This window comes from Pollicipes pollicipes, unplaced genomic scaffold (genome assembly GCF_011947565.3).
Source record: "Pollicipes pollicipes isolate AB1234 unplaced genomic scaffold, Ppol_2.1 Scaffold_4295;HRSCAF=5057_pilon_pilon_pilon, whole genome shotgun sequence".
In the NCBI taxonomy this organism is placed as follows: Eukaryota; Metazoa; Arthropoda; class Thecostraca; order Pollicipedomorpha; family Pollicipedidae; genus Pollicipes; species Pollicipes pollicipes.
This window is the reverse complement of record NW_023596461.1, coordinates 31,198,531-31,223,531: the sequence shown is the minus strand read 5'-3', so window position 1 is coordinate 31,223,531 and position 25,001 is coordinate 31,198,531. Positions and strand designations below refer to the sequence as shown.

The 25,001-nt window shown below is 57.1% G+C and overlaps 2 protein-coding genes and 1 pseudogene across 4 annotated transcripts; 1 reads left to right on the top strand and 2 right to left on the bottom strand.

Moving 5' to 3' along the window:
• Positions 1-55: 55 nt before the first annotated feature.
• Positions 56-8,327, bottom strand: LOC119096240 (ribonuclease P protein subunit p25). 3 transcript variants are annotated; one of them, XM_037219051.1, is made up of 4 exons: positions 8,210-8,327; positions 1,513-1,802; positions 1,136-1,255; positions 56-828 (listed from the first exon to the last, which is right to left on the bottom strand). In XM_037219051.1, the coding sequence occupies exons 2-4, from the start codon at positions 1,785-1,787 to the stop codon at positions 672-674; spliced, it is 552 nt and encodes a 183-aa protein (XP_037074946.1). In that variant the 5' UTR covers positions 1,788-1,802; positions 8,210-8,327; the 3' UTR covers positions 56-671. The 3 variants fall into 3 exon arrangements, with proteins under 3 accessions (XP_037074946.1, XP_037074948.1, XP_037074947.1); XM_037219053.1 differs by having other exon boundaries at positions 1,513-1,798; XM_037219052.1 differs by having other exon boundaries at positions 1,513-1,795.
• Positions 8,328-8,531: 204 nt separating this feature from the next.
• LOC119097441 (serine hydrolase-like protein) lies at positions 8,532-12,477 on the top strand. Its single transcript, XM_037220473.1, has 5 exons — positions 8,532-8,685; positions 10,593-10,725; positions 11,198-11,329; positions 11,616-11,989; positions 12,155-12,477. Exons 2-5 carry the CDS (start codon positions 10,602-10,604, stop codon positions 12,386-12,388), a joined length of 864 nt encoding a protein of 287 aa, XP_037076368.1. The 5' UTR covers positions 8,532-8,685; positions 10,593-10,601; the 3' UTR covers positions 12,389-12,477.
• A 1,573-nt stretch (positions 12,478-14,050) lies between these two features.
• Positions 14,051-25,001, bottom strand: part of LOC119096238 (tripartite motif-containing protein 2-like) — a 32,262-nt pseudogene continuing 21,311 nt past the window's right edge.

Genomic DNA, 25,001 nt, shown 5'->3' with positions numbered 1-25,001 from the left:
GAATACGTCCCCTAATGCGGTCTTCGGTGCATATCACTAGCGCGCGGACCACCATGCCCAACTCACGTCGGGGGATCGTCCGAAAAGACACCAGCTTCGGGCGACCTCCGACACCAAGCCAGCTCACCCAAGCCCGCCTCACGCCGGGGGATCATCCGAGAAGACACTGGCTCAGTGTGGCGGGCTCTGGGACACGCTCTGACGCCAGGTCAGGTCCGGCCCCGGCCGGTGACCGGTATCACCCGCTTGTGCATCGGGAATGGCTCGGCTACCGGCTGGGGCGTGTTCCAGATAGGCAAAACGCAGGCCGCGTGAGGGCGGGCGGCCACTGTATCGTCCAGTCGCATGATCTTGAACTTCGCATACATCACTTCTACGTACCAGACTGGCGAGTGCACCTACAGCTCCAGCAAAACGCCCTCTTCAGGCGACCGATCAGCCTGTGGTTGACCCAGTCAGCTAGATCAAGCTACTCCCACGGCCGGTCGGTCTCGCCTTCATCTGCATCGGGCTATCGCGTGTGACATTACCCATAGCGCCAGTCATGAAAGCAAGAAGCGCACCAGCGTGCACTGGGCGTCCCAACGGCGCGACATATACTGCTGCCGACAGAACCCAACATCATCCCCAGAACCCGGCGTCATCGGGCGTGGGGAGCCCGGCCCTCGTGGTCACCGGGGGCCGCGCCTGCGCGGCTTCTTCTTGAGGCTTGCGTCCCCGCCGGCCGGGCCGGCCGTCTGCGAGGCCAGCGTCGGCTTCCGCGTCTGCGTGGTGGTCTGCTCGCTCGGCACGGACCAGAAGGGCACCGTCTGCAGCGGCGGCTGGTAACTGCCGACAGGCAGCCGAGGCGAGGTCAGGGCGTGGCGATCGCCGCAAGCGCGTGATATATGACGGGGAGCTTACAACCCGGCAGGTTTGGAATGAAGCCTGATGGTAAAGGTAAATTAATGCCACAGAAGGTTGCGGTGAACCAAACGCGGGCAACTACGACGAGCTGCTTCGATGCTGATTATATGCCGAATGCTGATACGTATACAGAAAATATATTAGGCTTCCATGTAAGTGGTCGATGGGCGCAGTGCTCGATCTAGCACCAACAATATTGGAAGATTTGCTCAGCAAAATAATCACCTACCTGGGGCTGTCTGGATTGACAGCTGATTTTGACAGCAAAATGTGTATGGATGGCACGTCTTTGTTCACTTTCAATGTATCCAGAGCTTCGTTCTCCTTCGGTTTCCACAGATCCACGGTTCTGCGGACAAACCATGGGATCTATGATTCATAAACTGCGTGACATCAGTTAACTAAGAGGTCGAACAGTGCAAAGGTCAGTGACCGTGGTCATTTACACAACGCTATTGTCTAGACGCACACACGGACCAAACTCATCGCCAGACGTCAATCGTAATAAGACATCATGTCACGACCACACAAAAACCGCAAGAAAAACACTCGGGGGAGAGCACGTCCCGCGTGAGACCCACTGACGTCATCCAGGGCTCCGCTCACCTCCTGTAGCAGCAATGCGTCTCTTGGTGCAGATCCTTGACGCACTTTTTCAGCAGCTCGGCGCTCATCATGGTCTTGCAGACGGCCTGACCACTGCCGCTCCACAGCACGTGGTCATGGCTCTTCAGCTGCGTCTTGACATAGCCCACCATGTTGCCGACGCGGCTGGTTGGCTTCACCTTCATCCAGATCAGGTCGTCGGGCAGCGTCTTGAACGGCAGCTGGGACAGCTCCAGCGGTTCCTCGGTCACCCCACCGCGGCAATAGTGTTCCATATCGGCAACTGCTGGCAGCGGATGCCACGATGTCATGTGACTTTATTGGAGATAAACACGTGCTAAAAAGTTATTCAAAGTGGCGCGACTAATTTGCTTGCAATTGTATTTATGGTTCCAGCATGTTCATGGGTATCCTGTAATCGTAAGTAGACGTGGAAAGTGAACATGTTCCACTATTTAAAAACTATTAGTCTGTGCATGTTGTCATTGCTACTTCAAATATGTCATCGAATGTTTTGCACCATTTGCAGGGACCACTTTGGTATTAATATCTTAAATAGCAAACTTTGCTGCAAACACCTTAGCGCTGTCTCCCTAGTACAGCAATTGCCATCATAACCAGTGAAGCACTTCAAGTTATATATAATTACAAGCTGACAGAATGTCAATCGCTCCAAGCAAGTCCTGAGTCCTTCGGCCAGTTGTCCATAGGCTAACAGTGGCAGGGTAAACTAGGGTGGATTCTGAGACTAGAACACAATGGCAGTGACCCTGCGGTCATATGCTTCATGTTGCATCCTATGAACTATGGAGACGGCCAGTGAGATTGAATAGACTGAATTCAGTCTGAAACGGTACATAGCACCCACAATGTGGCCAAAGCAGATTTGCGAGTGCTTCCCGCCACCGCCTACCTTTTTTACACTGCCTCATCGCCTACAATTTTTTGACGTATCCCGCTAGTATGAAACTCAGAACATCTCACACTTTAAACTGGCTCATATTCAGTACCATAATTGAATCATTCGATGAAGTTACGATGGTACCCTGGTCGTAAAATGACGTCAGAATAGAAAAATTCCGCATAGAAAAAGAATACAAAAGGTGCTGATCCACTTCTGCTAGTAAATGGCTTCACGTTTCAAGACTGGTGTCCAGCGGCGCCGGCAGTGGCGGGGGGGGGGGGGGGCACAACAGGGGGCACGTGCTCCCTGTCCTGTTAGGTCCCTCAGGACCCGAAGGGCCCCTCAGGACCTACGATACGGGCCCGATTTGATGACCCGAAAGGTCTGAAAGTCCGGCCGGAGGTCACACTTAAGGGGCCCGGCCCGCAGGGCCGGACACTCTAATGGCAAGCCAGAGGACACCTGCATGCTTAATCAGGAAGCCTCTGGGTCGATAAGGGTCCATATGTCGGTCTGACACCACCAGTAAAGCACAGTCGGCTCCGTCGCGGTATGGACCTAACGGTTCATCTCCCACGCAGGGACAAAACCGGGGCCAGCGATTTACCTTGGCAGGGGCTTCAGCGTCTGTCAGGGCCCCATAGCGCCTATTTTGTCGAGCCCCTGCCTTGGCAAAGGGGCCCGATTCGGCCAAACGGTGTTCGAGGAGTCCTAGAGAGCCTGGAGGGCCCCCGGGTGCGAGGATCAAGGGTCCCATTGGAGGGTCTAAGGGCATGAAGGGCCGGTCGGAGTCTTATCCAGGGGGCTTGGCCTGCGAGGACGGACCTTCAAATGGTAGTCGGAGGGCCCTTCGTGCTGATCGGGGACCCCTGAGTCTATGTGGGCCCATACGCCGACCAAGCACCACCAGAACCGTACAGTCGGCTCCGTGTCGGTGTAGGCCTGAAGGCCCACTTCTCAATCAGCTACAAATCCGGGGCAAGTGCTTTACACTGCTCGGGACTTCTGTATCTGTTACGGACCCACAGTGCCTAACAGAGGGCCCTGTGCTCACAAAGGACCTCGAGCCGACCAAGGACAGTGTTCGATCAGGCCCAAAGAGGGGCGCAGGGATCAAAAGTCCGAGGCACCAAGGGGCTGATTCGATTCGGGCTCGGACTCCTACCCGCAGTGCCGTGACCTAAAATGTCAGTCAGAGGACTTCTTTTGGGGCCCTCTTATTAGAGGTATCTATCCTTTTAAAACAGGGCCTCAACATGGAGCCAAACAGTCGACTTCATGTCTGCCTGGGTTCTTAAGACTCATTTCCCAAGCAGGAACAAGGCCAGGGCCCACAATATGTAATGTTTGGGGTCCGCGACACAATGCGGGGCTCCTGTGTCAGTCAGGGTTTACAGTGTCTAACAGGGCTCCTGTGGCGACGAGTGACACCGAGTCGGGTCGGGGGCGGTATTTGAGGGGGCCCGAAAACGAGCTGAGGGTCTCTCGAGACCCTAGATCAAGGACTCGATGGTAAGGTTGAAGAGGGCTGGTTGAAGGTCACATTAAGAACCAGCGCCCGAGGAGCCGTGACCTCAAATGTGGGTTAGAAGGCCTCTCACACTGATTGGGGATGCCTCAGACGGAGCGTTCCCCTATTTTGACTAGAGATTACCAACAACGCACAGTCCGGTCTGAGCTCTGGGGCCCATTTTCCAACCAGGGACAAGGCTGTGACCGCGATTTGCAATGGTCGGGATCTCAGGAACAATGCGAGTATCGTTGAACTCTTGTATCGTTCCGGGGCCGACAATGCCCACAGGATATTCTGTGTCAACAAGGGGTCCGGAGTCAGTCAGGGGAACTTTTCTCAACAGGGACAAGGACGTGACCCCGAACGACAGGACCTCTGGCGTTGGTCAAGGCCCTCTGACAATGAACGGGAACATGAGAACGTATCACTCCAACCCAATTCCAGCATGGGCCGGTTAAGCCAAGCTAGAGTCTATGCGTCGGTTATTGGATCACCTGCAGCGATCTGGGATGCTGTTGCGCCAATGAGGGTTCCTGCATCGATCTGGGGTCAACTGCACGGGTCAAGCCGCCCGCGTCAGCAGGGGGACCAATGTGATATGATGCATCTCTGCTAAGGGCCTCCGGATCGGCCAAGGGATCCCGCCCCGTGTCGCCAGAATGGCAGCCGAAAGACAATACGCGGTGGGAAGGAATAGCACTTTCAGTCTTTAAGCAGGGAACAACAATGTGTCCAAAGTGTTCTTTTCAAGAGGGCCTTTTTCCCGTTGCTTCGATCGTTCATCATTTTGCAGAATCGAGTATTGAAAAAATTACACTAAAAGGTTTGAGCCTGCGCATCCGCAATTTTCGGGAGTAAGGACAGCGATGACCTCGGTTTTAGTTTCCGTACAACCGATCAGCGTCGGTACTGCAAAATAACACCAGGCGGTGAGCACCAGTACACAAGAGAACCGCCGTCACTAAAAGGACACCAGGCGGCGAGCACCCTACACGAGAGAACCACCGTCAGTAAAGTAATGGGTCCAAATGTCCCTTCAAAATGAATGCGCACCGTTCAAAGATGAGACTGGGCGTACCTTTTTTTACAACTTTGAGGTTCTCTGGACAAGATTAAGTTACCGCAGCACGAAAAATAGAGATTCTCCCTTTACTCTGCTAATTCTACCACCAGATTTTAGCACCACTGCGCAGTGCTGTAAGGACCATTCCGATTCCTACTGTCAATAAAAAATCGCACAGGTGAAATATACGCCGGCATTACCTTCTAGAAGTACGACTTGGTGTCATGCAGCGTTTCTAGTGCCCAGGCGTTCTGAAAGTTTGTTTCTGTAGTTCGCATTAAGCCGGAGTTGTTCGGCCGCCTAGCGAAAGTTACAGGAATCTGTGATTGGTCATGTCACCGCTGCGGGGTCTGCGCGGACATCGAAGCAGAAGCTACCGTCAGAGCTTGCGACGTTTGTTCAGCGCTAGACAAGACGGCCAGGACACGCAGCACGCCGATGCAGACCGCACCTTTGCCACAAGCGGCATGGGACAAGGTCGAGTGGACTACATTGGCCCAGTGGAGGCGCCCAAGAACCAACGGTTCGCGATAGATTTGATGGACTACGACTCCAAGTAGATCGAGGTAGGGTTTTGTGCAGAACCGCGCTCAGAAGCCACTATCCAGTTGCTGGAGGTGATCACTTCGCGGGAAGGCCATCCAAAAGAGTTGGTCACCGACAACGGGACGCTGTCGGTGAAGGCTCCGCACTTGCGTCCGGAGCCTTCACTGAGAACCTGCAGAGTGTAAGAACTCGTCAGATTCGCGTGACTCCGTACCACCCGGCGGGGTTGGGTGTGGTGGAGCGGGCCAACCGCACAGTGAAGTCAGCACTGCAGGAGACGGACCAGAGTGGCGAAAACCACGTCCGGTACCTGCAGAAGTTCCTACAGCAGTACCGGAGCACGCCGCACGCCACCACCGGAGTCAGCCCGTCTGAGCTGCTGCACGGCAGACGACTGAGGATCAAGCTACACGCGGCAGCCGCTGAGTCGCCTCACAGTAAGACGAAGATGCAGGAGGTAGTACGAAGATGAGTGCGGAGTCGGCAGGAGTATTAGCGGAAGTACACTGACCGCACGAGGAGCGCCAGGCCTCCCTCGCACGACGTCGGGGACTGGACCAGGTACCGCGGGTACTCCGGCCGAGGAAGGGGCGCCATCGACTCTCTGAGCCGGGACAGATTGTAGCTGACGAGGTGCATCTAGTTAGGAACTGGATCGCGGTACCAGGGTGCACGCCGAGCGTCTCGCTCGCTGGACGGCTGCACCTGATCACCAGCCGGCGGAACAGCCTGCTGATCTGTCTGTGGGACAGCAGCCGGAGCACCAGCGGAGCCGAGAGAGTGCATCCTGGTCGCCTCAGCAAGTTGCATCACGTGTGCCGGCGGCGGCGGCAACAGGCGGTCGTGCCCGGTCGCGCTAGGCCGGCAGTGGAGACGGCGGGAAGCGCCTCGTCGCGCTGCGTCGGCGGCAAACGGTCGCGGATGACGAAGCTGTGACTTCGGTACCGGTATCGTCTGGTGGAGATGTGCGGGTGGAGCCGGGGTTTTCCCCGGACCGGGCCGGCTCATCATCATCTCTGCCGGATGCAGAGCCAGCAAAAGACGCTGAGGAGTGGCCGGCTGCGCGAGCGGCCGACGGCGGGAGCGGAGCTGGTGGTAACGGGCGGTGCTGGCGATAAGCTGGACCAGGTGCGCGACGGTACCGATGATGTGCGTGGCGCTGCTCTCAGGCGTTCGGGACGGAGCGTGCGTGCTCCAGATCGTTACAGATTTGCGTAGGGGGGAGGGGGAGGAATGTAGTATTCAGGTGTTTTGGAAGTTTATTTCCGTAGTTGACGCTAAACCGTAGTTGTTCGGCTGCCTAGCAGAAGTTACAGGAATCTGTGTTTGATCATGTCACCGCTGCGAAGTCTGCGTGTGGGGCGACGGCCTATTGTGCGCGTTGTTGTCTGTGTGGGGCGGCGCGGCTGGCTTCGTAGCTGTGGTGGGCTGCATGCCGAGCTTTTGGGCGGACGTTACTGAAACTAATTCTTTGATTTATGGTATACAAAAACAAACCTGCGTTAGCGAACGGAATATTACAGCATTGAAAGGCACTTTTCCTCATTTGTCATCATTTTTGTCCACCCGTCGGCCACGACTCAGTGTTTCCCCAGGACCAACGCTGCGCGGTCTATGGAGACTGCAACGCCTGGCAGCAAGGTTTGTGTTGCTTAGATTTGCCAGCATGGATGCTCAGAAGTATGTTACATGTGTACCACTGATTAATTCTATCTGAATGTTGAACATTCCCAGGCAAACATGGCCTGGACACATTAATACAAATTGTCAATCCCTTTTGATACACAATCTATATTTGCATCCTCCTTAATATATCTGAACATAGATACAAATTCTGACAAAGCCTCTCATCTCTTATTGGCTTAGAAAGAAACTGCTGGACAATGGTAAAATAAGAACCTAGATATTCATTTCATGCAGTCCTTCAACACATTACTTCATTGGCTCATTGGCCATGGCCTTGAGGTAAAATTGAGCTTGCTGTATCTTCTGGTATCTTTTCTGGTTGAGAAAGGTGAAAAGTAAGAACAAAAACATGCCCAAAATAAGAAATATACCATACCCAGTGAGTTTTGGCAGGGAGCACTTTGTCAACTGTGTGCCCCCCTCCTCAAGGCACTAGCTGTGTACCTTCTAATGTCATGGGTATCAATCTTCCTTAATAGACATACTAATTTTCTATCAATTTGGGCTATTGGTGTGCCTGGGATACAAACTCAGCAGGTACTTGAAGGGTCACAATCGGGCATCTCAGGAAATGTCAACAAAGTGGATGGTTATCCATGGGTCTCAGGGTCTAGTCCCAGCTGGATTACAACTATAACCACATACAAATGTCTTGACACATTAACTCCCTCTCTGCATTGAACTTGGTAGCAGCTGTGCGCCAATGACAGTCATGTAAAAGTCAATTTACACTCCACATGTACTGGTATTACAGCTGGGATATCACCTCTACATTGGACTCATTTTGCCAAGAGTGCACACCATTTTTAACAATGAATAATATAGGAAGACATGGCATGTGCCTGCAAGAGTCACTATGCCAACAGGTTCCTGTGTTCGATGTGATGTATATTTTGTTGCAGTCTTTTTCTGACAAACCTGCCTTGAGCCAACCAGATCATGGACAACTCATTTTACACGCGCACTGCTGCAAGAAAAAACTTACCGTGACTAGCAGCGTCAGAGACTGCGACAAATATATTTGTTTGCCTGCCCCCTGGTGCTTAGGCACTTGCTGTGGGATTTAACTATAAAATGATCACGCTGCATCCCGACCTACCCAATCCATGCAACACGAAAATGTGTTAGGGACATGCTTCTCATGCTTACACGGCACAACAGCGTCATATATGTAAGCAATATACCGTTTGTTTTCGGCGTTCACCATCAGCGAGAGTATTACCAAAATGTGATGTCATTTCCAAGTTGATTGGCTGTAAACTTCAGCAGCCGGTTGATGTGTGCCGTTTGGAAAGCACATCATCTTCTTGTAGACAACTTCAAACAGCTGCTCTTCCCAAAAGCGCTGCGAGTTTATCAACGTTTCGCAAATGGGATTCTGTCCCATTTCACTACCATCCCATTGACTTTGTGGGAGGGTTCGCTTGGTCCTATCTCCTGCACGTTTGACGCAAGGTGCCCGTGAGTGTTGATGGGATTTGCGTTGCGTGTGTAGTGTGCATGCTACAGACGCTTGGCGGCGAACAGACATATGCAACAACTAAGTTTTTATGAGCTACTGTTATTTGCGTTGTGCAATCAAAAAGTACAAGTCAGTTCCTTGTTTCATTGGTTGCCATACGAATCGTATTCAAGGGCGCCCATGCCCAAGAGTGCCCAAGGGTGGTCGCAAATAGTCATGAGTGTTAATGACTGTGTGGGGTGCATTACATGCATGTCACAGACATGCAACAATGAATAGACACCTGCAACAACTAACTTCGCATGAGTTCCCGTCATTTCCTCTGTTCGATCAAAAAAGCTCATCAATTTCTTGTTTAAGTGGTGTCAAGAGGGCCATATACCTCAGGGCTGTGTGTGTCCCTTATCAAAATGTATGTGTATTTTGTTCAATGTATTATGGCCAGATGCAATTTTCCAGTTCTTTTCTGCTATGAGGCTTTGGTAAAAGATACTCCAGTATCCATGCCATCTTTTGTTAGGCGATTTTGACACATCATCAAAAATGCACACCCTTACAAAAAAATCTGAAACACCCTCCTGGTGTGGAGTGTTATATGGTTCAAACTCACTGTAGCTTTGCTGCATCAGATTGTGGTGTGATGGGTCTTACAGCATGTGGTGTGAATATAGTAACCACTCATGCAGCATTTTGCCTGTTGTTGTAAGTTTTTAGTCAGTTTATGATATGATTATGTTTGAAGAACTGGTTATGACCCCTTCAACCTTCCTTAAGGCCTCTGCTAGCTAGTCATTCAGTAGTGCATCTCATGATAAGTACCTATTGCCTGGTAACCTCCCCTTGCTCATGAAGGGAGGTTGTGTGTTTGATTTTTTGTGGGCCATAGCTGGATTTGAAAATTTCTGAGATGTGGCAGTTTTTGGCTGTAAGCAATATGGGCAGTTTCAACAAGCTTTACTAAGGACAACAATTTCTGATGCTCTTTCTAATGCTAGAGGTTTTGCTCTGCACCTCCACAATGGAATGCCAAAGCAGCATTAATCTGAATGCAAGCTAGTAGAAAACACCACCATACTGACTAAGTGCACACAAAAATTGGAACTAAAAGTGCTGGGAGCTGTTTATATCAGTAACAAAGATCCAGCATTTAGTGGGCAGATGAGTATGGGAGGCACACTGTGGGTGTGAGATGGACAGCCTCCACATCTAGCAATAGTTCGTAAAGTTCTGCGTGTGGTAGCGATTTTGTCCAGGGTCCTGCCACCAGTCAGCTGTTGCACCCCAATTTATTTTTACACAGCCTGGGTAAGGGAAACAGCAAATTTACTTTGCACATTCTATTGTGCATTTCTAATGTTGCGAGTTGTGCAACAAGCATTGAATGTTGAAAGCGTCTGAGTTTCTTTCCTCACTTTCGCTTCATCTTGCATTCTTGTGACGCCCCAATTATCAGAGCCTCCATGCATCAGCCATGAGAGGGCTTAAGTGCCCATCCGGTGGGGCTTTGTATGAGTGCATAGTACATACTCTGTATGGTTGTGGGACAAAAATTCATTGAAAAAAGTTGAATACAAATAATCAAATGGTACAAAATTCAACAGGGGTTCGAGTCAAGTGGGAAAAATTGAGGGATGCCCGATATTTTAAGTAGCGACTCTCAGACTGCTGGAACTGGACAGATCAGCTTCTATCTGCCGTAGGTTTCTCTGTGATGCTTCCTCCATCGCACCTCTGGTCAAATGACTGTGGCTCTCACAGTCGTTTAAGCTGACGGTGTTTGTATATCAAAAACCCGTTTGAATTGCGACTTCGCCTCGTAGTACGATGGTTCTGGGCGCTGCACGACTTCTTGCCGTAGACGCGCCCCAAAACTCCAAATCGTCTTTAACAGGTTAATTCCTTTCAGGTTTCTTGAATGACAACTCTTTGTGGGAACGTATCCCGACTTGTCGCGAGACATTCATTCCTAACACAAAGCCTCAGAGGAATGAGCTCTATCCGGGAAGTTCAGATACCAGTGCCATGGGGGCACATTGCAGGTGAGGACTTTGACCGACACAGTCGAGCACATATTGCGACTTGCATGACAAGGCACTTCATGAACGTGGTGTGTCACCTAGCTGAGAGTTCAGAGTGCACAGAGTCAACGGTGGGTGAATAACGGTGTGCAACGAGGGCAACGACTCGCCGTGTCTGTGTCCAACGCCACGCATGCAGAGGACGGAAAAATCCAGGGCGAAGCTGACGGAAACGGCGCGAATTTTCTCGTTAGAATATCCTCAACTCCAGCTAAAGACGTTTAGGGCTGCACTCCAGCTAAAAACGTTCGCATGCTCGTCAATAAATGTCAACGAATACGGCTATTTATGGTGTTGTTAATAAGACAACGAACACACGTATCGCATTGGTAAATCGTTGAAGGTGTTGACGCGGCGGGCACCTTTCCGACGTGCCCTGTTGCCGGTTGGCCTCGGCTCGGTGACCTGATCGCGCTGTCCGCCCGCTGTGCAGGCCGCGAGAGCGGGCCGACCGACGGCCGGCCGCTGCTGATGCTGCACGGCTGGCTCGACAACTGCGGCACCTTCGACGCCGTGCAGCAGCACCTGCCGCAGACCTACCGCTGCGTCAACATTGACCTGCCCGGTACGTGTCGGGCGGCGCAGGTGTTGGCCGCCGTACGCCCACGTCACAGCACCCTGCGGAATGCGTTCCCGGCGCGCCAGTGGCACCCGAACTCTTGGTGATCACTGAGGCTGCATTGACGTTTGGCGTGAGTTTGCGTAGATGCATGTGTTGCCGGTTTTCGGACGCCACGAGAGAGAGTAAATGTTGTCGTCTGCGCGTATGGGTGCGTGGACGGGAATGTCAGCAACTGACGCAGGCTGAGATGTCAGCCATGCCGGTTCAGACGGGCGCTGTTTGTCGGCAGGTCACGGCCTCTCCAGCCACATGCCGGTCGGCTCCACCTACAGCCTGATGCAGGGCGTGCTGTTTATCCGGCTAGTGCGCGACCACTTCGGCTGGCAGCGCTTTTCGCTGATGGGCCACAGCATGGGCTCCGGCATGTCCATGCTGTACGCGGCTACCTTCCCCGAGGACGTGGAGTCGCTTACCGTGCTCGACCTCGTCAAGTTCTTGACGCGCCCAGTCGACCAGCACCCGAGCATTACTCGCGACGCCGTGCTCGCGTTCGGCGAGACGGAGCGCAAGTTGTCGGCCGGCTCGCGGCCGCAGTACGGCTACGACGAACTGCGCCGCCGGCTCGTCGAAGCCGTCAGTGACCTGGACGACGCGGCGGCCGACGCGCTGCTGGTGCGCGGCGCGCGCCGCGACCCCCAAAACCGGCCTCTACGAGTACACGTACGACCTGCGCCACCGGCAGCGGCCGTTGCAGCCAATGGATATGGTCCAGTGGGGGGCGTACGCGCGCCGCCTGCGCTGCTCGTCTGCTGCTGGTGCTCTGCCGAGTCGGGCGGCACGTGGATCGGGCCCGAAGAGGAGGCGGCCGCGCTGGACATCTACCGAGGCGCCGTGCCCGAACTGCACGTGCTCCGTGCGCCCGGCGGACACCACGTACACCTCACGCACCCGGAGAACGTTTTGCCGCACATCAACGGCTTCCTGCGCGGAGAGCCGACCGCCGCGGGGTCGGAGACGGCGACGGCCGACACCGAGTCGTCCGCGTTACGGAGCGGTTTATAGGCGCCTCGGACGGCCAGCGAGTTTAGCGGAATTGGGAGCCGGTGGCTGCCAGCCCTCCTTTCGCACGTCGGGCCGGCCGCCGCCGGACGCGCAGGGGATGGGGGCCGGGCTCGCGTGGGCCTGGCCGCACCAGCAATGCAATTGTACGGGTGTTGTTCGCTAGTGGGGCAGATGTGTTTGATGTCGTTAACTATCGCTACGCCCCGCCAGGTGTGAAGTCTGCCTTGGGTGCCTACTCGGGTGCATTGCAAACAATAGCACGCTCATAACTCCCTGGCGGCTAAATCTAGCTCTTTGCAAAGCCCAGGGACCTGCCACTGTCCACCTGCACGGCGGCCGTAGCATTCTTATATTTTAAATATCCACTTCGAATGATAGCGGAAAAGGTGTAGGAATTAAAGGAACGCAGCAGCGGATGGCCCGGAACTGTGTAGCTGCATCTTACTGGCGTGACCTCAGGCCGTATTCTATGCATGGTAATCGTGAACGCTTACTGCGCACAGGTTGGCGGCTCAGTAAATGTGAAGCGCACTGCACTGATCAGGAGACGCAGTACACCACTGGCGTGCGCCGCCTCACGGTGTTTTACGTCCGCGTTGCAAGAAATCAGTGCTGATTCCAGGCGGCCTCTGGCAGTCATATAGGTCGTCTGTATACCAGGCATCTGGTCTAGAGCCCGCCTGTGCACCAGGCAACTGGTGTAGGGGCCGCGTGGCGACAGGCCTGCATACCCGCCTGGGTCCCCAAATGACGCGCCACATCAGGCACACCGGAAGTTAAGTCGGCACATTGTCGGACACGAGACCTCCATTGGAGAACGGTGGCGCTCTGTTCGCACTGCACGAATGTATTAACGGTAGTAGCTCTGAATGCGATAGACGCTAATCGTTATTCGCCCTTTGCGGGTTGTGCGTGAAGCTTATCGAAGTATGGTAATTGAGAAGAGTAGTTAACGATGACCGTGATGTGATAGTGAATTCGTGATGTTGCCTTCCTCACAAGACGATGGAATTAACAAAGTACGACCGTGAACGTCTGTGAAAAAATCGTCTTGTTCTTCATCGCATATCCTTTATTCACATCCAACAAACTGTCAGGCACTCGGCTGTCATGCAAAAACAGAACTTGCTACGAACGGTTAATCATGAAACGAACGCTACAGCATATACGTACATAAAGCGTATTCGGGACACCACTTCGATGGTTGCTCGGCGGTGCGCAGGTAAAGGTGAACGAGACCGAACCGGAGGCTCCACTCTCGAGAGACGGAGGGGCACCGCTGACGGCGGCCAATCTCTGGCGGCGTCGCGCGAGCCGCCGCTGGCTCTCCTCCCCTGAGGCGCGCCGGGCCAGGGCAGGCGACAGCGGCTGGCGGGGCCTTCCGAAGAGACGCGGCACGAGCCGGCGCCACGTGCTAAAGCCGCCTCTGCCAGCGGCGCGTCGCAGCGGCCGCCTCACACGCGGGTCGGCCGCGGGCCGGCCGGCAGCGGCGCCCAGCCGGCGGCCAGGCAGGCGGCCGACTGTGCCGCGCCGCTCAGCCAGCACGCCGCCAGCGACGCCCACGCACAGTTAAGTACATCGAGACTAGAGTGCGAGACGGAGGGGGGCGGGACGCTGACGTCCGGCGGCCGGCCGAGCGCGCCTCGCGCCGGCGCCGCGGTGATGGGTGCGGCGCCGGCGCCCGCCGGTCACAGGTAGCGGTACTGTTTGAGGCAGTTGTTGCCCAGGTCGGCCACGAACACGCAGCCGTCGTTGGAGCAGGCCAGGCCAGACGGACGGCGGAGTCGGCTGCCGTCCGAGTCGATCCAGAACAGCAACTTGCCCGTGTCCAGCGAGAACACCTGCCGCCAGCGGGCGCGAGTGAGGGCGACGCGTGAGGATCGGGCACGGGGTGTGCCTGCAGAGGGGCGCGCGTGCGGAGAATGGTCCGGGGCCGGACTTGACGAGACATGTCCAGCAGAATGGTGCCGTCCGTGGTGACCGTGCCGCTAATACGCAGCGAAGGACCATCGCCCAGAAAAGGTACTCCCGAGCGTACTCAGCCGCGTTTTTTTGTTGTGCGATACTAGCATTACGCCACGCAATAACGGCGGCAGCGAATGGCTATTCATCGCGGAATGTGACTGCTGGGACTTGAGCATTCCAGCGAACATGGAGCCATTAGTGTTCCAGCCCTCCGGTCACTGGCAGCAAGGGACCACTGTAATATTCAGTGATAGCCAAGTCCGCACACAACCTGCGTCTGAACAGAGCACTAACACTGTCAGCGTATGGAGGATGCTCCAGGGGCTGAAAATGTCAAGATAAACTCGGCAACATTCACAACAAGGTTGGTGCACAGCTTGCATGATGTCGGTGAAGCAACAGCTGGCCATGTCCCGTCTGATTCTAAGCTCGTGAATGCCGCAAGCACGTGGCGGGCGCCATGCCGCTGCGAGCTCGCGATCGAGCAGCGCAGCTGACCGTCTCTCAAGTAACGGCAGCCGGCCGGGGAGAGCATCATCTGGCGCTGTTTGAGGACAGCCTGCGCCGCGTCGGACGTCACGCACCTGGACATAGTGGCGCGACTTCTCGGTGCGGGTGGCCAGAACATTCCCGAGGTGATCGCAGGTCACGCCGCCGTAGTAGCCGCGCACTGAAACGTGCACACGAGCCGTCAGGGCCGCACCCGGTGCCACGCCCAGTCGTCATGGACAAAGGCGGCTCCTACATGAGCACAGGGTAGCGTGGCCACCGGAGCATGACGTATTTTACTTTGGCATAAATACAGTGACCCTCTATCCTCTATTCCCAATCTCCTCCGCATCGCATTCTCTAATTCCCGCTCTGGTCGGCACACGGCCCAGCCCATCACCCGATATCCCCACAGGCCAGCAGCCCAGCCCGTGCGCCGCTCCCGCGCGCGCCACTCACCGCTCGGCTCTGCCACCAGCTCGCGCAGCAGCTGGCCCTGGTCGGTGAACACCTGCACGCGCGAGTCGGCGGCCAGCACGCTGCCGTCGGGCGCCACGCAGACGGCCGAGATCTGGCGGAACTGGCCGGGCGCCTCACCGCGCTCGCCCAGCCGGCGCAGCAGCCGGCCGTCGCGGCTCAGCACCAGCACCTGGTCGAGCCCGTTGTCGGCGACCAGCAGCTCGCCAGCGCGCGACACGGCCACGTCGATCGGCGCCTGCAGAGCCTCGTGCGTGAACTGGTGCAGCAGGCGGCCGTCGGCGGTGACCTCCGTCAGCTGTCGCGCGCGCCAGTTGACCAGCACCAGCGAGCCGGTCTCCGAGACGGCCAGCCCGGTGCCGCCGCGCTCCTCAAGGCCCGAGCCGAGGATGTGCTGGGTGACGCGCAGCTCGCGGTCCAGCACCTTGACGCGCGAGTTGCCCGTGTCGGTGACGTAGACGGTGCCGTCGGCGGCCACGGCCACGCCCACCGGCTGGCAGAACTGCTCGTCTCCGTCGCCGCGCGCGCCCACGCAGCGCACCGGGTCGTTGTGCTGCGACACGTCGAACAGCAGCGGCGAGCGCGCCACCGGCCGGCCGAAGAGGCGAACGTCGAGCGCGTGCGGCCCCGGCCGCCGCGGCCGGAACGTCAGCTGGTACGTGCCGTCGTCCAGGTCGGTCACGCGCACGGCCATCGCCTCGCCGTCCGGGTCGGACAGGCGCGCCGTCACCCGGGTCGCCGCCACCCGTCTGCCGCTCGCCGTGGTAGTCGAGCGCCGTGAGGCGGACGCTGGCCTGCAGGTGCGCCGCGGCGCTCACCTCCCCCAGCTGGCACAGGCCGGGGAAGGTGCGCGACGTGCGCACACGGCCGAAGGCGGCCAGCGCCGCCTGCAGCGCCGCCGGGCTGTCGTTGTGCCGGTACTCGTACCGCACGAAGCCGTTCTCGCGCGGCTCGCTCAGGCTGCTGACCGAGTCCAGCTTCTGGTTGAGTTCGCTGATCTGGCGCGTAATGTTGCGGACCTGGACCTGGCGGCGAGCGGCGGGCGGCGGGTCAGCGCTGTGGGGACGCGGGCGGCGTCCGGTCGGCGGCCGCGGTCAGACGTCGGCGTCGGCGCCGGCGTCACACAACGGTCAGGCAGTGTTTTTGAGGCCCAGTCGTCGCGGCAACACGATTCCCCGGCCCACGGACGGCGGCCGTTTCGGTGGGCAGCGACCGTACACCACTGTCACACCCTAAAACCCGGGACACCACTCAGCCGGGAGTCGTTCGGTCAAGACATCACTGCCAGTAGGAAGGGCACGTCAAACCCGCCGCCCAGACAGCCAATGGTCTGGATGGCCCTTAATCCATCTAACGGGCCAAAGAAAGCCGCAAATACAAGTGAGACACACCGCACAGCTGCATGCCACCTAATGTCATCCGGCATTATTCATCACCACCACAAGCGACCCAACCACGCAGGCGGAGCGTCTCCAGTCAGGACTGCACGCGCGTCGGACGGCTGGCGGACTCCTCTGGCCAATGATCGTGGCCCCTCGGTCGGGGCCAGTGCTCCCCCCCCCCCCTCCCTCCCTCACCTGGTACTGCAGTCCGTCACACTGGCTCTGCACCTTAGAGCGTTCGGCTTCGATCAGGCGCAGCTGGTCCTCCAGCACGCTCTTCTTCTCGTCGCGGGTCGTCTTCACCTGCCGCCGGAGAGCAGGCGACGTTAGGTGTCGACGTCGACGTCAGGTGTCGGACGAGGGTCGCACAGCAGGGTCCGTGTGGACCAGGCTTTAGGACACGCAGCGTTGCGCCGTGTGAGCAGTGCTACAGCACAATAGGAATAAGGTCTTTCACGTCGTGGCACAAACGCTGTGGGAGCATTCCACTGTCCCAAGCTGACCTGATGGGAAGTGGTGTTTCTGCACATCAGTGCGGGAAACTCCTGATGGATAAGTTGTCGGCACCTGGTCGGTGCCCTGGATGGTGGCTCCCCGTGTCTCAACACTGTACCATGACCCTAAGGGGTGGGGGAAGGGGGAGGGGACATCAGTGCCTGTGTCGTCAGCGCCTGATGGTGTCGGCTTCCCTGTCTGTCCCAGCAGAGGACGGTGAGCCCCAGAGAACGTCCGTGTCTGTGCCAACACGCATCAGCAGCTGGGGCAGCCGCGTCACCCTATCTCAGTGGCCGACCGTGACCACTCGGAGGAGGGGTGGGGGCGGTGTCCGTGACAGCACCTGCGTCAGCAGCTGGGCCCGCCGCCGCTCCAGACTGTCGATCAGCTCCTGGAAGGAGGTGCTGATCTGCTCGAAGGTGGCGTCCACGCCGTGCTCCAGCTCGTGAATCTCGGCCTGCACCGCGTCGTGAGCTTTGTTCAGCTGGGAACAGGCGCCAAGGTCGACACGTGAGGCGGTGGTCCCGTGCAAGGCTACACCTCCACCGTACCGTTACAGCATTTTCCAGGCGGGAACGACACACGCCACGGGCCGCCAACCATCTCGTTAATGGAGGACGCGATAATAAACAACGGAGAAATGTCGGGACCGTCTCAAGGAAAGGCGGCATTACATTCCCAGCCAGTCAAGGTTAATCTAGCTTTGCATGCGCCTTTGCGCCTTGGCATTAACAGCATCGGCTGCATTCCGCGCGTTCCGCGGCTTTTCGCGTCCAGGCAGGCCTGACAGGAGAGAAGGAAGCCTTGTTTTTGTTGTCCCAAGACACCCTGTGGTCAGCGGTTCGATGCTCAGATAAAACGCTAAACAATGGAGACCATAGCAGATCTCCCGTAATACCAAAAGCGAGTGACTCAGATTCATATAACAAAGCACTTCTGACACTGACCACAGGTGCGTTGATGCAACAACCGAACCGAGGAGAAAAAAGGTTCAGACACACGGGACTTGCAAAACGCCAATGCCAGAAGACTTTTTGGGCAGCCCACCACCGATTTCTCCCTCACACATGTGAGGGAGATCACACACACACAGCCGCCACGCGCGTTACTGTCGCAGGATTTCAATCGGGCACCTGCCACTGCTCAGCCTGCTGACTAGCGGTCGGCACGCGTGGGCACCCGTGTCCGGCCGCCGCCGAGCCTTACCTTCGATATGCACTCGTTCGCCTTGTACAGGAGTATTTCGGACATGCGCTTGATGGCGATGGAGAATGGCACGACCGTGTGCTCGCACGAGTCGGTCAGGCCGCCGTGGCCGGACTCGCAGCACAGCGCGCAGAACACTGTATCACACGTCTCACAGAACAGAAGGTCCTGCACAGCACAGCGCCGGGTCAGTCACAGCGCGCAGAACACCGTATCATACGTCTCACAGAACAGCAGGTCCTGCACAACACAGCGCCGGGTCAGTCACAGAGCGCAGAACACTGTATCACACGTCTCACAGAACAGCAGGTCCTGCACAGCAGAGCGCCGGGTCAGTCACAGAGCGCAGAACACCGTATCACACGTCTCACAGAACAGCAGGTCCTGCACAGCACAGCGCTGGGTCAGTCACAGCGCGCAGAACGCCGTATCACACGTCTCACAGAACAGCAGGTCCTGCACAGCACAGCGCTGGGTCAGTCACAGCGCGCAGAACGCCGTATCACACGTCTCACAGAACAGCAGGTCCTGCACAACAGCGCGCCACGTCCGTCACGGCGCGTAGGACACCGTATCACACGTCTCAGAGAACAGCAGGTTCTGCACAGCACAGCGCCGCATCAGTCACAACGGCATGGACACGCAAAAAAGCAAGCAAAAAGCAAGACATAAATGTATATCCCGCATCGCAGGCCCAGCACTGCACATCCCACTTAGCGACGGTTACTGCACAACAACACGGTCTTGTTTTTTTTGGTGAGACCCGCGCGAGGCACGGGTCTCACCAAATCGGTAGGCGAAAACACCCGGCGCACCAGCGGACAGGCCTTTGTATCAACATCAGTCACCCAGCCAACCTCGTGGCCGCACTCCATCGGCAGTTTCGCAAGGCAAAACCTTTCAACACCACCAGGAGTTCCGACGCTGCCGGCGTTGCACAGTACGCAGCCAGCGTTCCATTGCGCCACACCTCGCGCGCGCTCCATCCCCGCGTGCACAAAAACGCCGCGGACCATCCTGCCGCTGCGGCCGGGCGGCCGCTCGGCGCCCGGTCGGCGGCGGGCTCCCCGCCTGACCCACCTCAGTCTGGTGCGTGGAGCACTTTGGCACGACCTCGCGGCGCTGGCGGGACATCAGATCCAGCAGCTGGTTGACCACGAAACTGGGCGGCAGCGCCGCCGCGCCGCCCGTGGGCAGCGGGATCAGCGCCCGGCAGATCGGACAGCGCAGCGTGCCTGGTGGCGGAGCGGTACGCGCGGTGAGGACGCCTCTGCCTGGTGGCACGGACAACGCGCGGCACCTGGCCGGACAGGGGACGTACGGTCACGCTATTGCCGCCTGGTGACACGGAGGTGCACACGGTCAGTCAGCGTACCTGGTGGCACATATAGCACAGAGGGTCGGGCCGTCACGTCTGAGGACACGACGGCATTACAACCAGCGAGTGTTACACCACTGACAAAGACGGAACGCTTCTGGAACTGGACGACACTGTTCCCGTGATGCAGCGGGTGTTAACAGTGACACTGCTGTGTGCACGCCCGCGTCACCCCGACTGCTGTAGCTGGTGACAGTGGCGTGACCAAGCGACACATGGGGTACGCAGAGTACGACCTGCCTGCGCGGACCAGTACGCGACCAGACCAGCGCGTCAAAAGACGGAGTGTGCGCGGCGTCAGACTGCGATGCCGGGAGAAACAGGGCACGGGCCGTCACACCGCCCCACTGCCGGTAACACACACGGAACACGGGACAGGACTCCGCGAGCTGACCCTGCTCTGTCGCCGATTCCTGCTCCCGCCGATACGGCTTCGTCTGTGCGTGCGTGCCCTCCCGCTCCAGCATCATATCTCACATCGCGCCTGCCTCGAGCCCAATACGGCGCGCGCTGCACGGTGTGTCGAAGCGGGGACACGCGTCTCGCCAGCACTGCACAGCGCCGCCCGCGCGCGCACGCACAGTGCCCAAATCGGGAGGGAAAGCCGTCGCTGAGCGCATAATACGCAGCCCTGGGAGACGCATTGGCATTGCGTGGTTCGCCGTGGAGAACACATCGAAGACTTTCACGGAACCTCTTGAATGTCGAGCCACCTGCCTAGGCCAAGGAGCTGTGGGCTGATATGATGTCTCGCTGGTAGAACTGGTGCTGCTATATTTATCTGCTACGTGATAACGTGCCTTTTACAGCTTTCGATCTCGACGCGTTGCGCTGCCATGGAGATCTGGCTCCCAAGAATCCCTAATCACAAACGGTTCCGAACAGCTAGCAAACCCCATCAGCTATCACCAGACAGCTACAGATGGTGGCAGGCATCGCTAGACAGCGGCAGAGGGCAGCAGCCGCTGGCCGCCAGCCGCCGGCAACAGACGGCGACGGCCACCTGCACACGACCGAGGGAGAGCAGGTGAGCAGGCGACAAAACACGGGGCGAGCAGCAGCAGACAGCAGAGGTGACAGCGAGGCCGTGACCGGTGGCGAACACGGCCTCTGTGCAGCCCGGGGGCGGACGTCGACGGTGCCGGCGCGGCCGCAGCACGAGACGGGCACGGGACCGCCCCCGGATACCCCTCCCCCCGACACACACACAGAGGCCGTGACCGGTGGCGAACACGGCCTCTGTGCAGCCCGGGGGCGGACGTCGACGGTGCCGGCGCGGCCGCAGCACGAGACGGGCACGGGACCGCCCCCGGATACCCCTCCCCCCGACACACACACAGAGGGTGGTCCCCTCGCGGCAGCTGTGTTGAGTGGCCAGCGCTGAGACGGCGGCAACCGAGAGCAAACAAAGCTGGGAGGGGGCCGCCGAGACTCAACAGCCGAAGCCCACGGGTGATGAATGGCGAGTAAAGGGAACAGCGACGGCGCACAGTCAGCCCGTTCGTTACAGCGTGACCGGAAGAGCAGCGGCCTAGCAGCAACGCAACGTTTCGCGCTCTTTCATCTAAATCCCTTTAAAGGGACTGCTAAAAACGGCTACAAGCGAAGACGCGAACAATGACCGCAGGTTATTCGGTGGCCCCCGCCGGATTACCAGCGCCTCTTGAGCAGGTGCGACCGGACGGCCACAGCCGACGGTCTGGCCGAGTCACGCGCGCGTGTTTGTCTCCTCTCACCTGGCTCCCTGGTGTTGGAGGCGACGATGCGCGCCAAACACTCGAGGCACACCGTGTGGGAGCACGGCATGAGCTTGGGCGTGTGCTCGGCTCCATCGTACGTGCCTGAAACAAACAGGGCCGCCTTCAGCCGACCGACGGCTACGGACCAGACGCCGGCGGCACGGCACGGCGGGGTCCGAGCAAAATGCACGGTGACAGCAGCCCGCTGGCCCCAACGCTCGCGTCAATAAAAACGGCTATCCGGGCTCTGGGAGCTGGCGAACGGCAGGGCATCCTGCGCGGCGGTCAGACTGGCCACGTAACAGCGGCGTCCGCTGACGGCGCGGGGAGAGCGCCCACGGATATACGTTACGTCACGATATATAAATACACCGCCACTGCCTCAGGCACGCCCCGGGGGACGCACGTATCGGCCCGCCCGCACACCGGACGGGAGCTGGCCTGGCGGACATGGGCACGCGTGAAGAATAGGAGCGGGAGTATCGTGTTCATGTGGCACGCGGGCGGCTGTTGCTGCGTGGGGAGAAAATGCTATGGGACGGTATATCTTGCACGAGCATGACGTCCATGGCGATTAGAGACCGATTTATGAATTTGGACGGACAGCAACGAACGCAGGCGTGAATAGGAGCGGGGAGATGGAAGATGGCGACAAAAGGCAGGGAAACAAGAACACGATTCAGTGCAGCGAGGAACAAAAAAAAAACGAACAAAGAGATGGGACAACAGAGACAGGACGGCAGCAAGATGACGAGACGGGAAGAAAAACATGTACGGAGACAAAGAGACAGAAACATGTACATGGGCGCGGATGCCACATGTGGCAGAGTCACATCAATCAGACTGGCCGGGATACCAGAGCACGAGCAGAGGAGGTAGGCAGACAAACAGACAGACACAGGCAAGGGACACAGCAGGCGGACATCGCCGCGCCCGGCCACTGGCTGCAGTCTGTTGTTCCGGCGGCGGGCCGTGCGGACGGCCGGCCGCCGGAGGGGTGGAGCGCGCCGCTGTGTGGGCCGGGCGCGCGGGGCGCTTGTTTGGGCTCGGCGCCGCCACCTCCCCGGCATCGGGTTACACGTGCCGCGGGCGAGGGGAGGGGCGCACGGTCCGGCTCACCGGGACACCGGCCCCGGCGACCCATTAGCATGCAGGGCATAGCCCGCGTGTTTGCGGCCCCCCTCCCGGACACGGCCTAGTGGCTTGCTCCAATGCCACGTGACAGGGTCAGAGGGGGCTTCGGACACGGACACGGATCGGTGAGAAATGCCACACGCGCGGTACCGGCTGTACAGACGGCTGTAAACTCCTTTAACTCTATCACGGAATCGCACGTTACGATGTAAATGTGCGCCTACACTCTGCAGGACGGGCGAGCTTTCAGGTTCACTTAAGTAAAGTGCATGCAGTTTCCATCGGGGACCAAAATGACATGATATCAATAAGACGTCCTCCGCGACATAAGAAGAATATGATCGCCACGAAGCAGATGACACCCAAACATAAGCGAATGGAGCTTGTCGCCTTTGAGAGTCCCCCCGGATAAATGCCGCAGTGCGCTGGAATACTCTACTTCCATGGCTTTGGCACGCAGAGGAGCCCTGACGTTTAGCGTCCGAACCCTAAACACCTACGGCTTCGATGCTGATTTCCGTTGGTCCCGCCAATACCAGACAATTGTCATCGACGGGGCGAATGAATTGGGAGTTGCTTAACTTTTTGGTAAGTGTGGCCTAAGCACTGGGAAAAAACGCCAACATTTTGGACAGCCAGTAGTCGCAATAGTCTGGGCTGAGCACCTGCGTAGTTCTCACGGTTTCGGAGGACAGTGACATTGGTGGCGCAGTCAGAGAATCCAAAGCCCTGCGACACATTCATAAAGATTTGACAACCACGCGACGTGGCCTTGAAATGCATCGAGTCCCAATGGTGGTTGGCACGCTGGTCCACAGCGACAATCACTGGTTTCGTGCGACACTCGCTGGTTTCGTGCAACACTCGCCAGTCTCGAGCGACGCTCGCTGGCCTCGGGCGACGCGAGCTATCTCACGAGACAGCCAGTGTCGGAGGCATAGTGCTTGAAGCACAGGACCAGTAACCACTCCGTAGACCATGCCCCCCCCCCCCCCCCCCGTCCTCACGATTTTCGTCGACTATCTCGAATACCAATTCGCTATTATCGCGTCTCGAACAAGGAGAATGATAGCGTACTATGTTCCTCTGCGTAAGCCTTGCCACGCCATCGTTTTTTTCTTCACTCCAAATTGTTTATTTGTCGTTCTTCTCGCTTGACTAGACTGTGATAAAACTTACTGACGCTATTATATGAGTCTTAATAAAGTTATCTAGAACTCCTTTTGACAGTGAACGCCTTCAACAATGGACGATAACAATAAGTACGTGGGATCAATCCATAATTAAAACGTCCAATTTTCCCGACAGGGAGTTAATTTTACCACAGACGGCCGCGCTATGACTTTGCACTAGACGTAAAAAAACTCCGTGAAATACTCATGTTGATAAACTGTGGAAAACTATCTCAGATGTTTGAGTCATTTTGATGGCATGTTCGGCACCCTTGCAACAAGCTTGCTAAGTAAGGACTCTGGTCTCAACAATAGCTAGTTGGCATTTCATTGGGACTTAACTGACAAAAATCCCCGTTTATGCGTCACATCGGGCCCCACAGGTACTTCAAAACGTCAAGGAGAGTTACGAAGTCGCCGAATCGTGCGTGACGAACGTGAATATACGTGAAAATACCAAAAACTAAGCAACGGGGCCTTCCATACCTTTCAAGCATATGCAAAGGGCTCAACTAACTCCAGGTTCACCTGTAACTTTCATCCAACACAACACTGACATCCTGGCATGACATGACCTCATAATGACACGCAAGTGCGTGCCGAGTGAGGGCTCAAGGTCGCAGGACTTCACAGCCGTACTGAAGAGCCATAATGGTTGCAGTTCTTCTCCACATATTCGCCCCGAAGGGACCGTAGATTGCAGAGTTCGCTTATCCACGTCCCAGTGCAGCTCTTCGACATACCCAGGTATTTTCAAGGTCCTTGCTGGTGACTTCAAAGCCGAATACAAAATATTACCACACTGGCCTGGTGCAACTACCCTTGCAACGAAAACGCAGTAGTGCACCAAGCCAGAAGACAAACGAAACGGGAGAAAACCGAGCCGACAAGCACAACGGTGCGTGTTCCAAAGTACGTTGAGCGAAAAGGCAGGGGAGGGTCGAAACGGCAAACACGGAAGCCTCCCATTCACTCTTCATACAACCCTCCAGCCCCAGGTCCGACCGCTCAGCCACACGCACGACGGCACATCCGGTGTCAACTGACACCACAACAATGGCGCGCGCCGCGAACGTGACCTGCCCGCCCGTCGGCCCACGACACCGGTGTGACGGATACGAGCCGTGGCCACGCCCCCAGGCCGGTGGCAGGTCACGCTCTGACCCGGACCGTTAC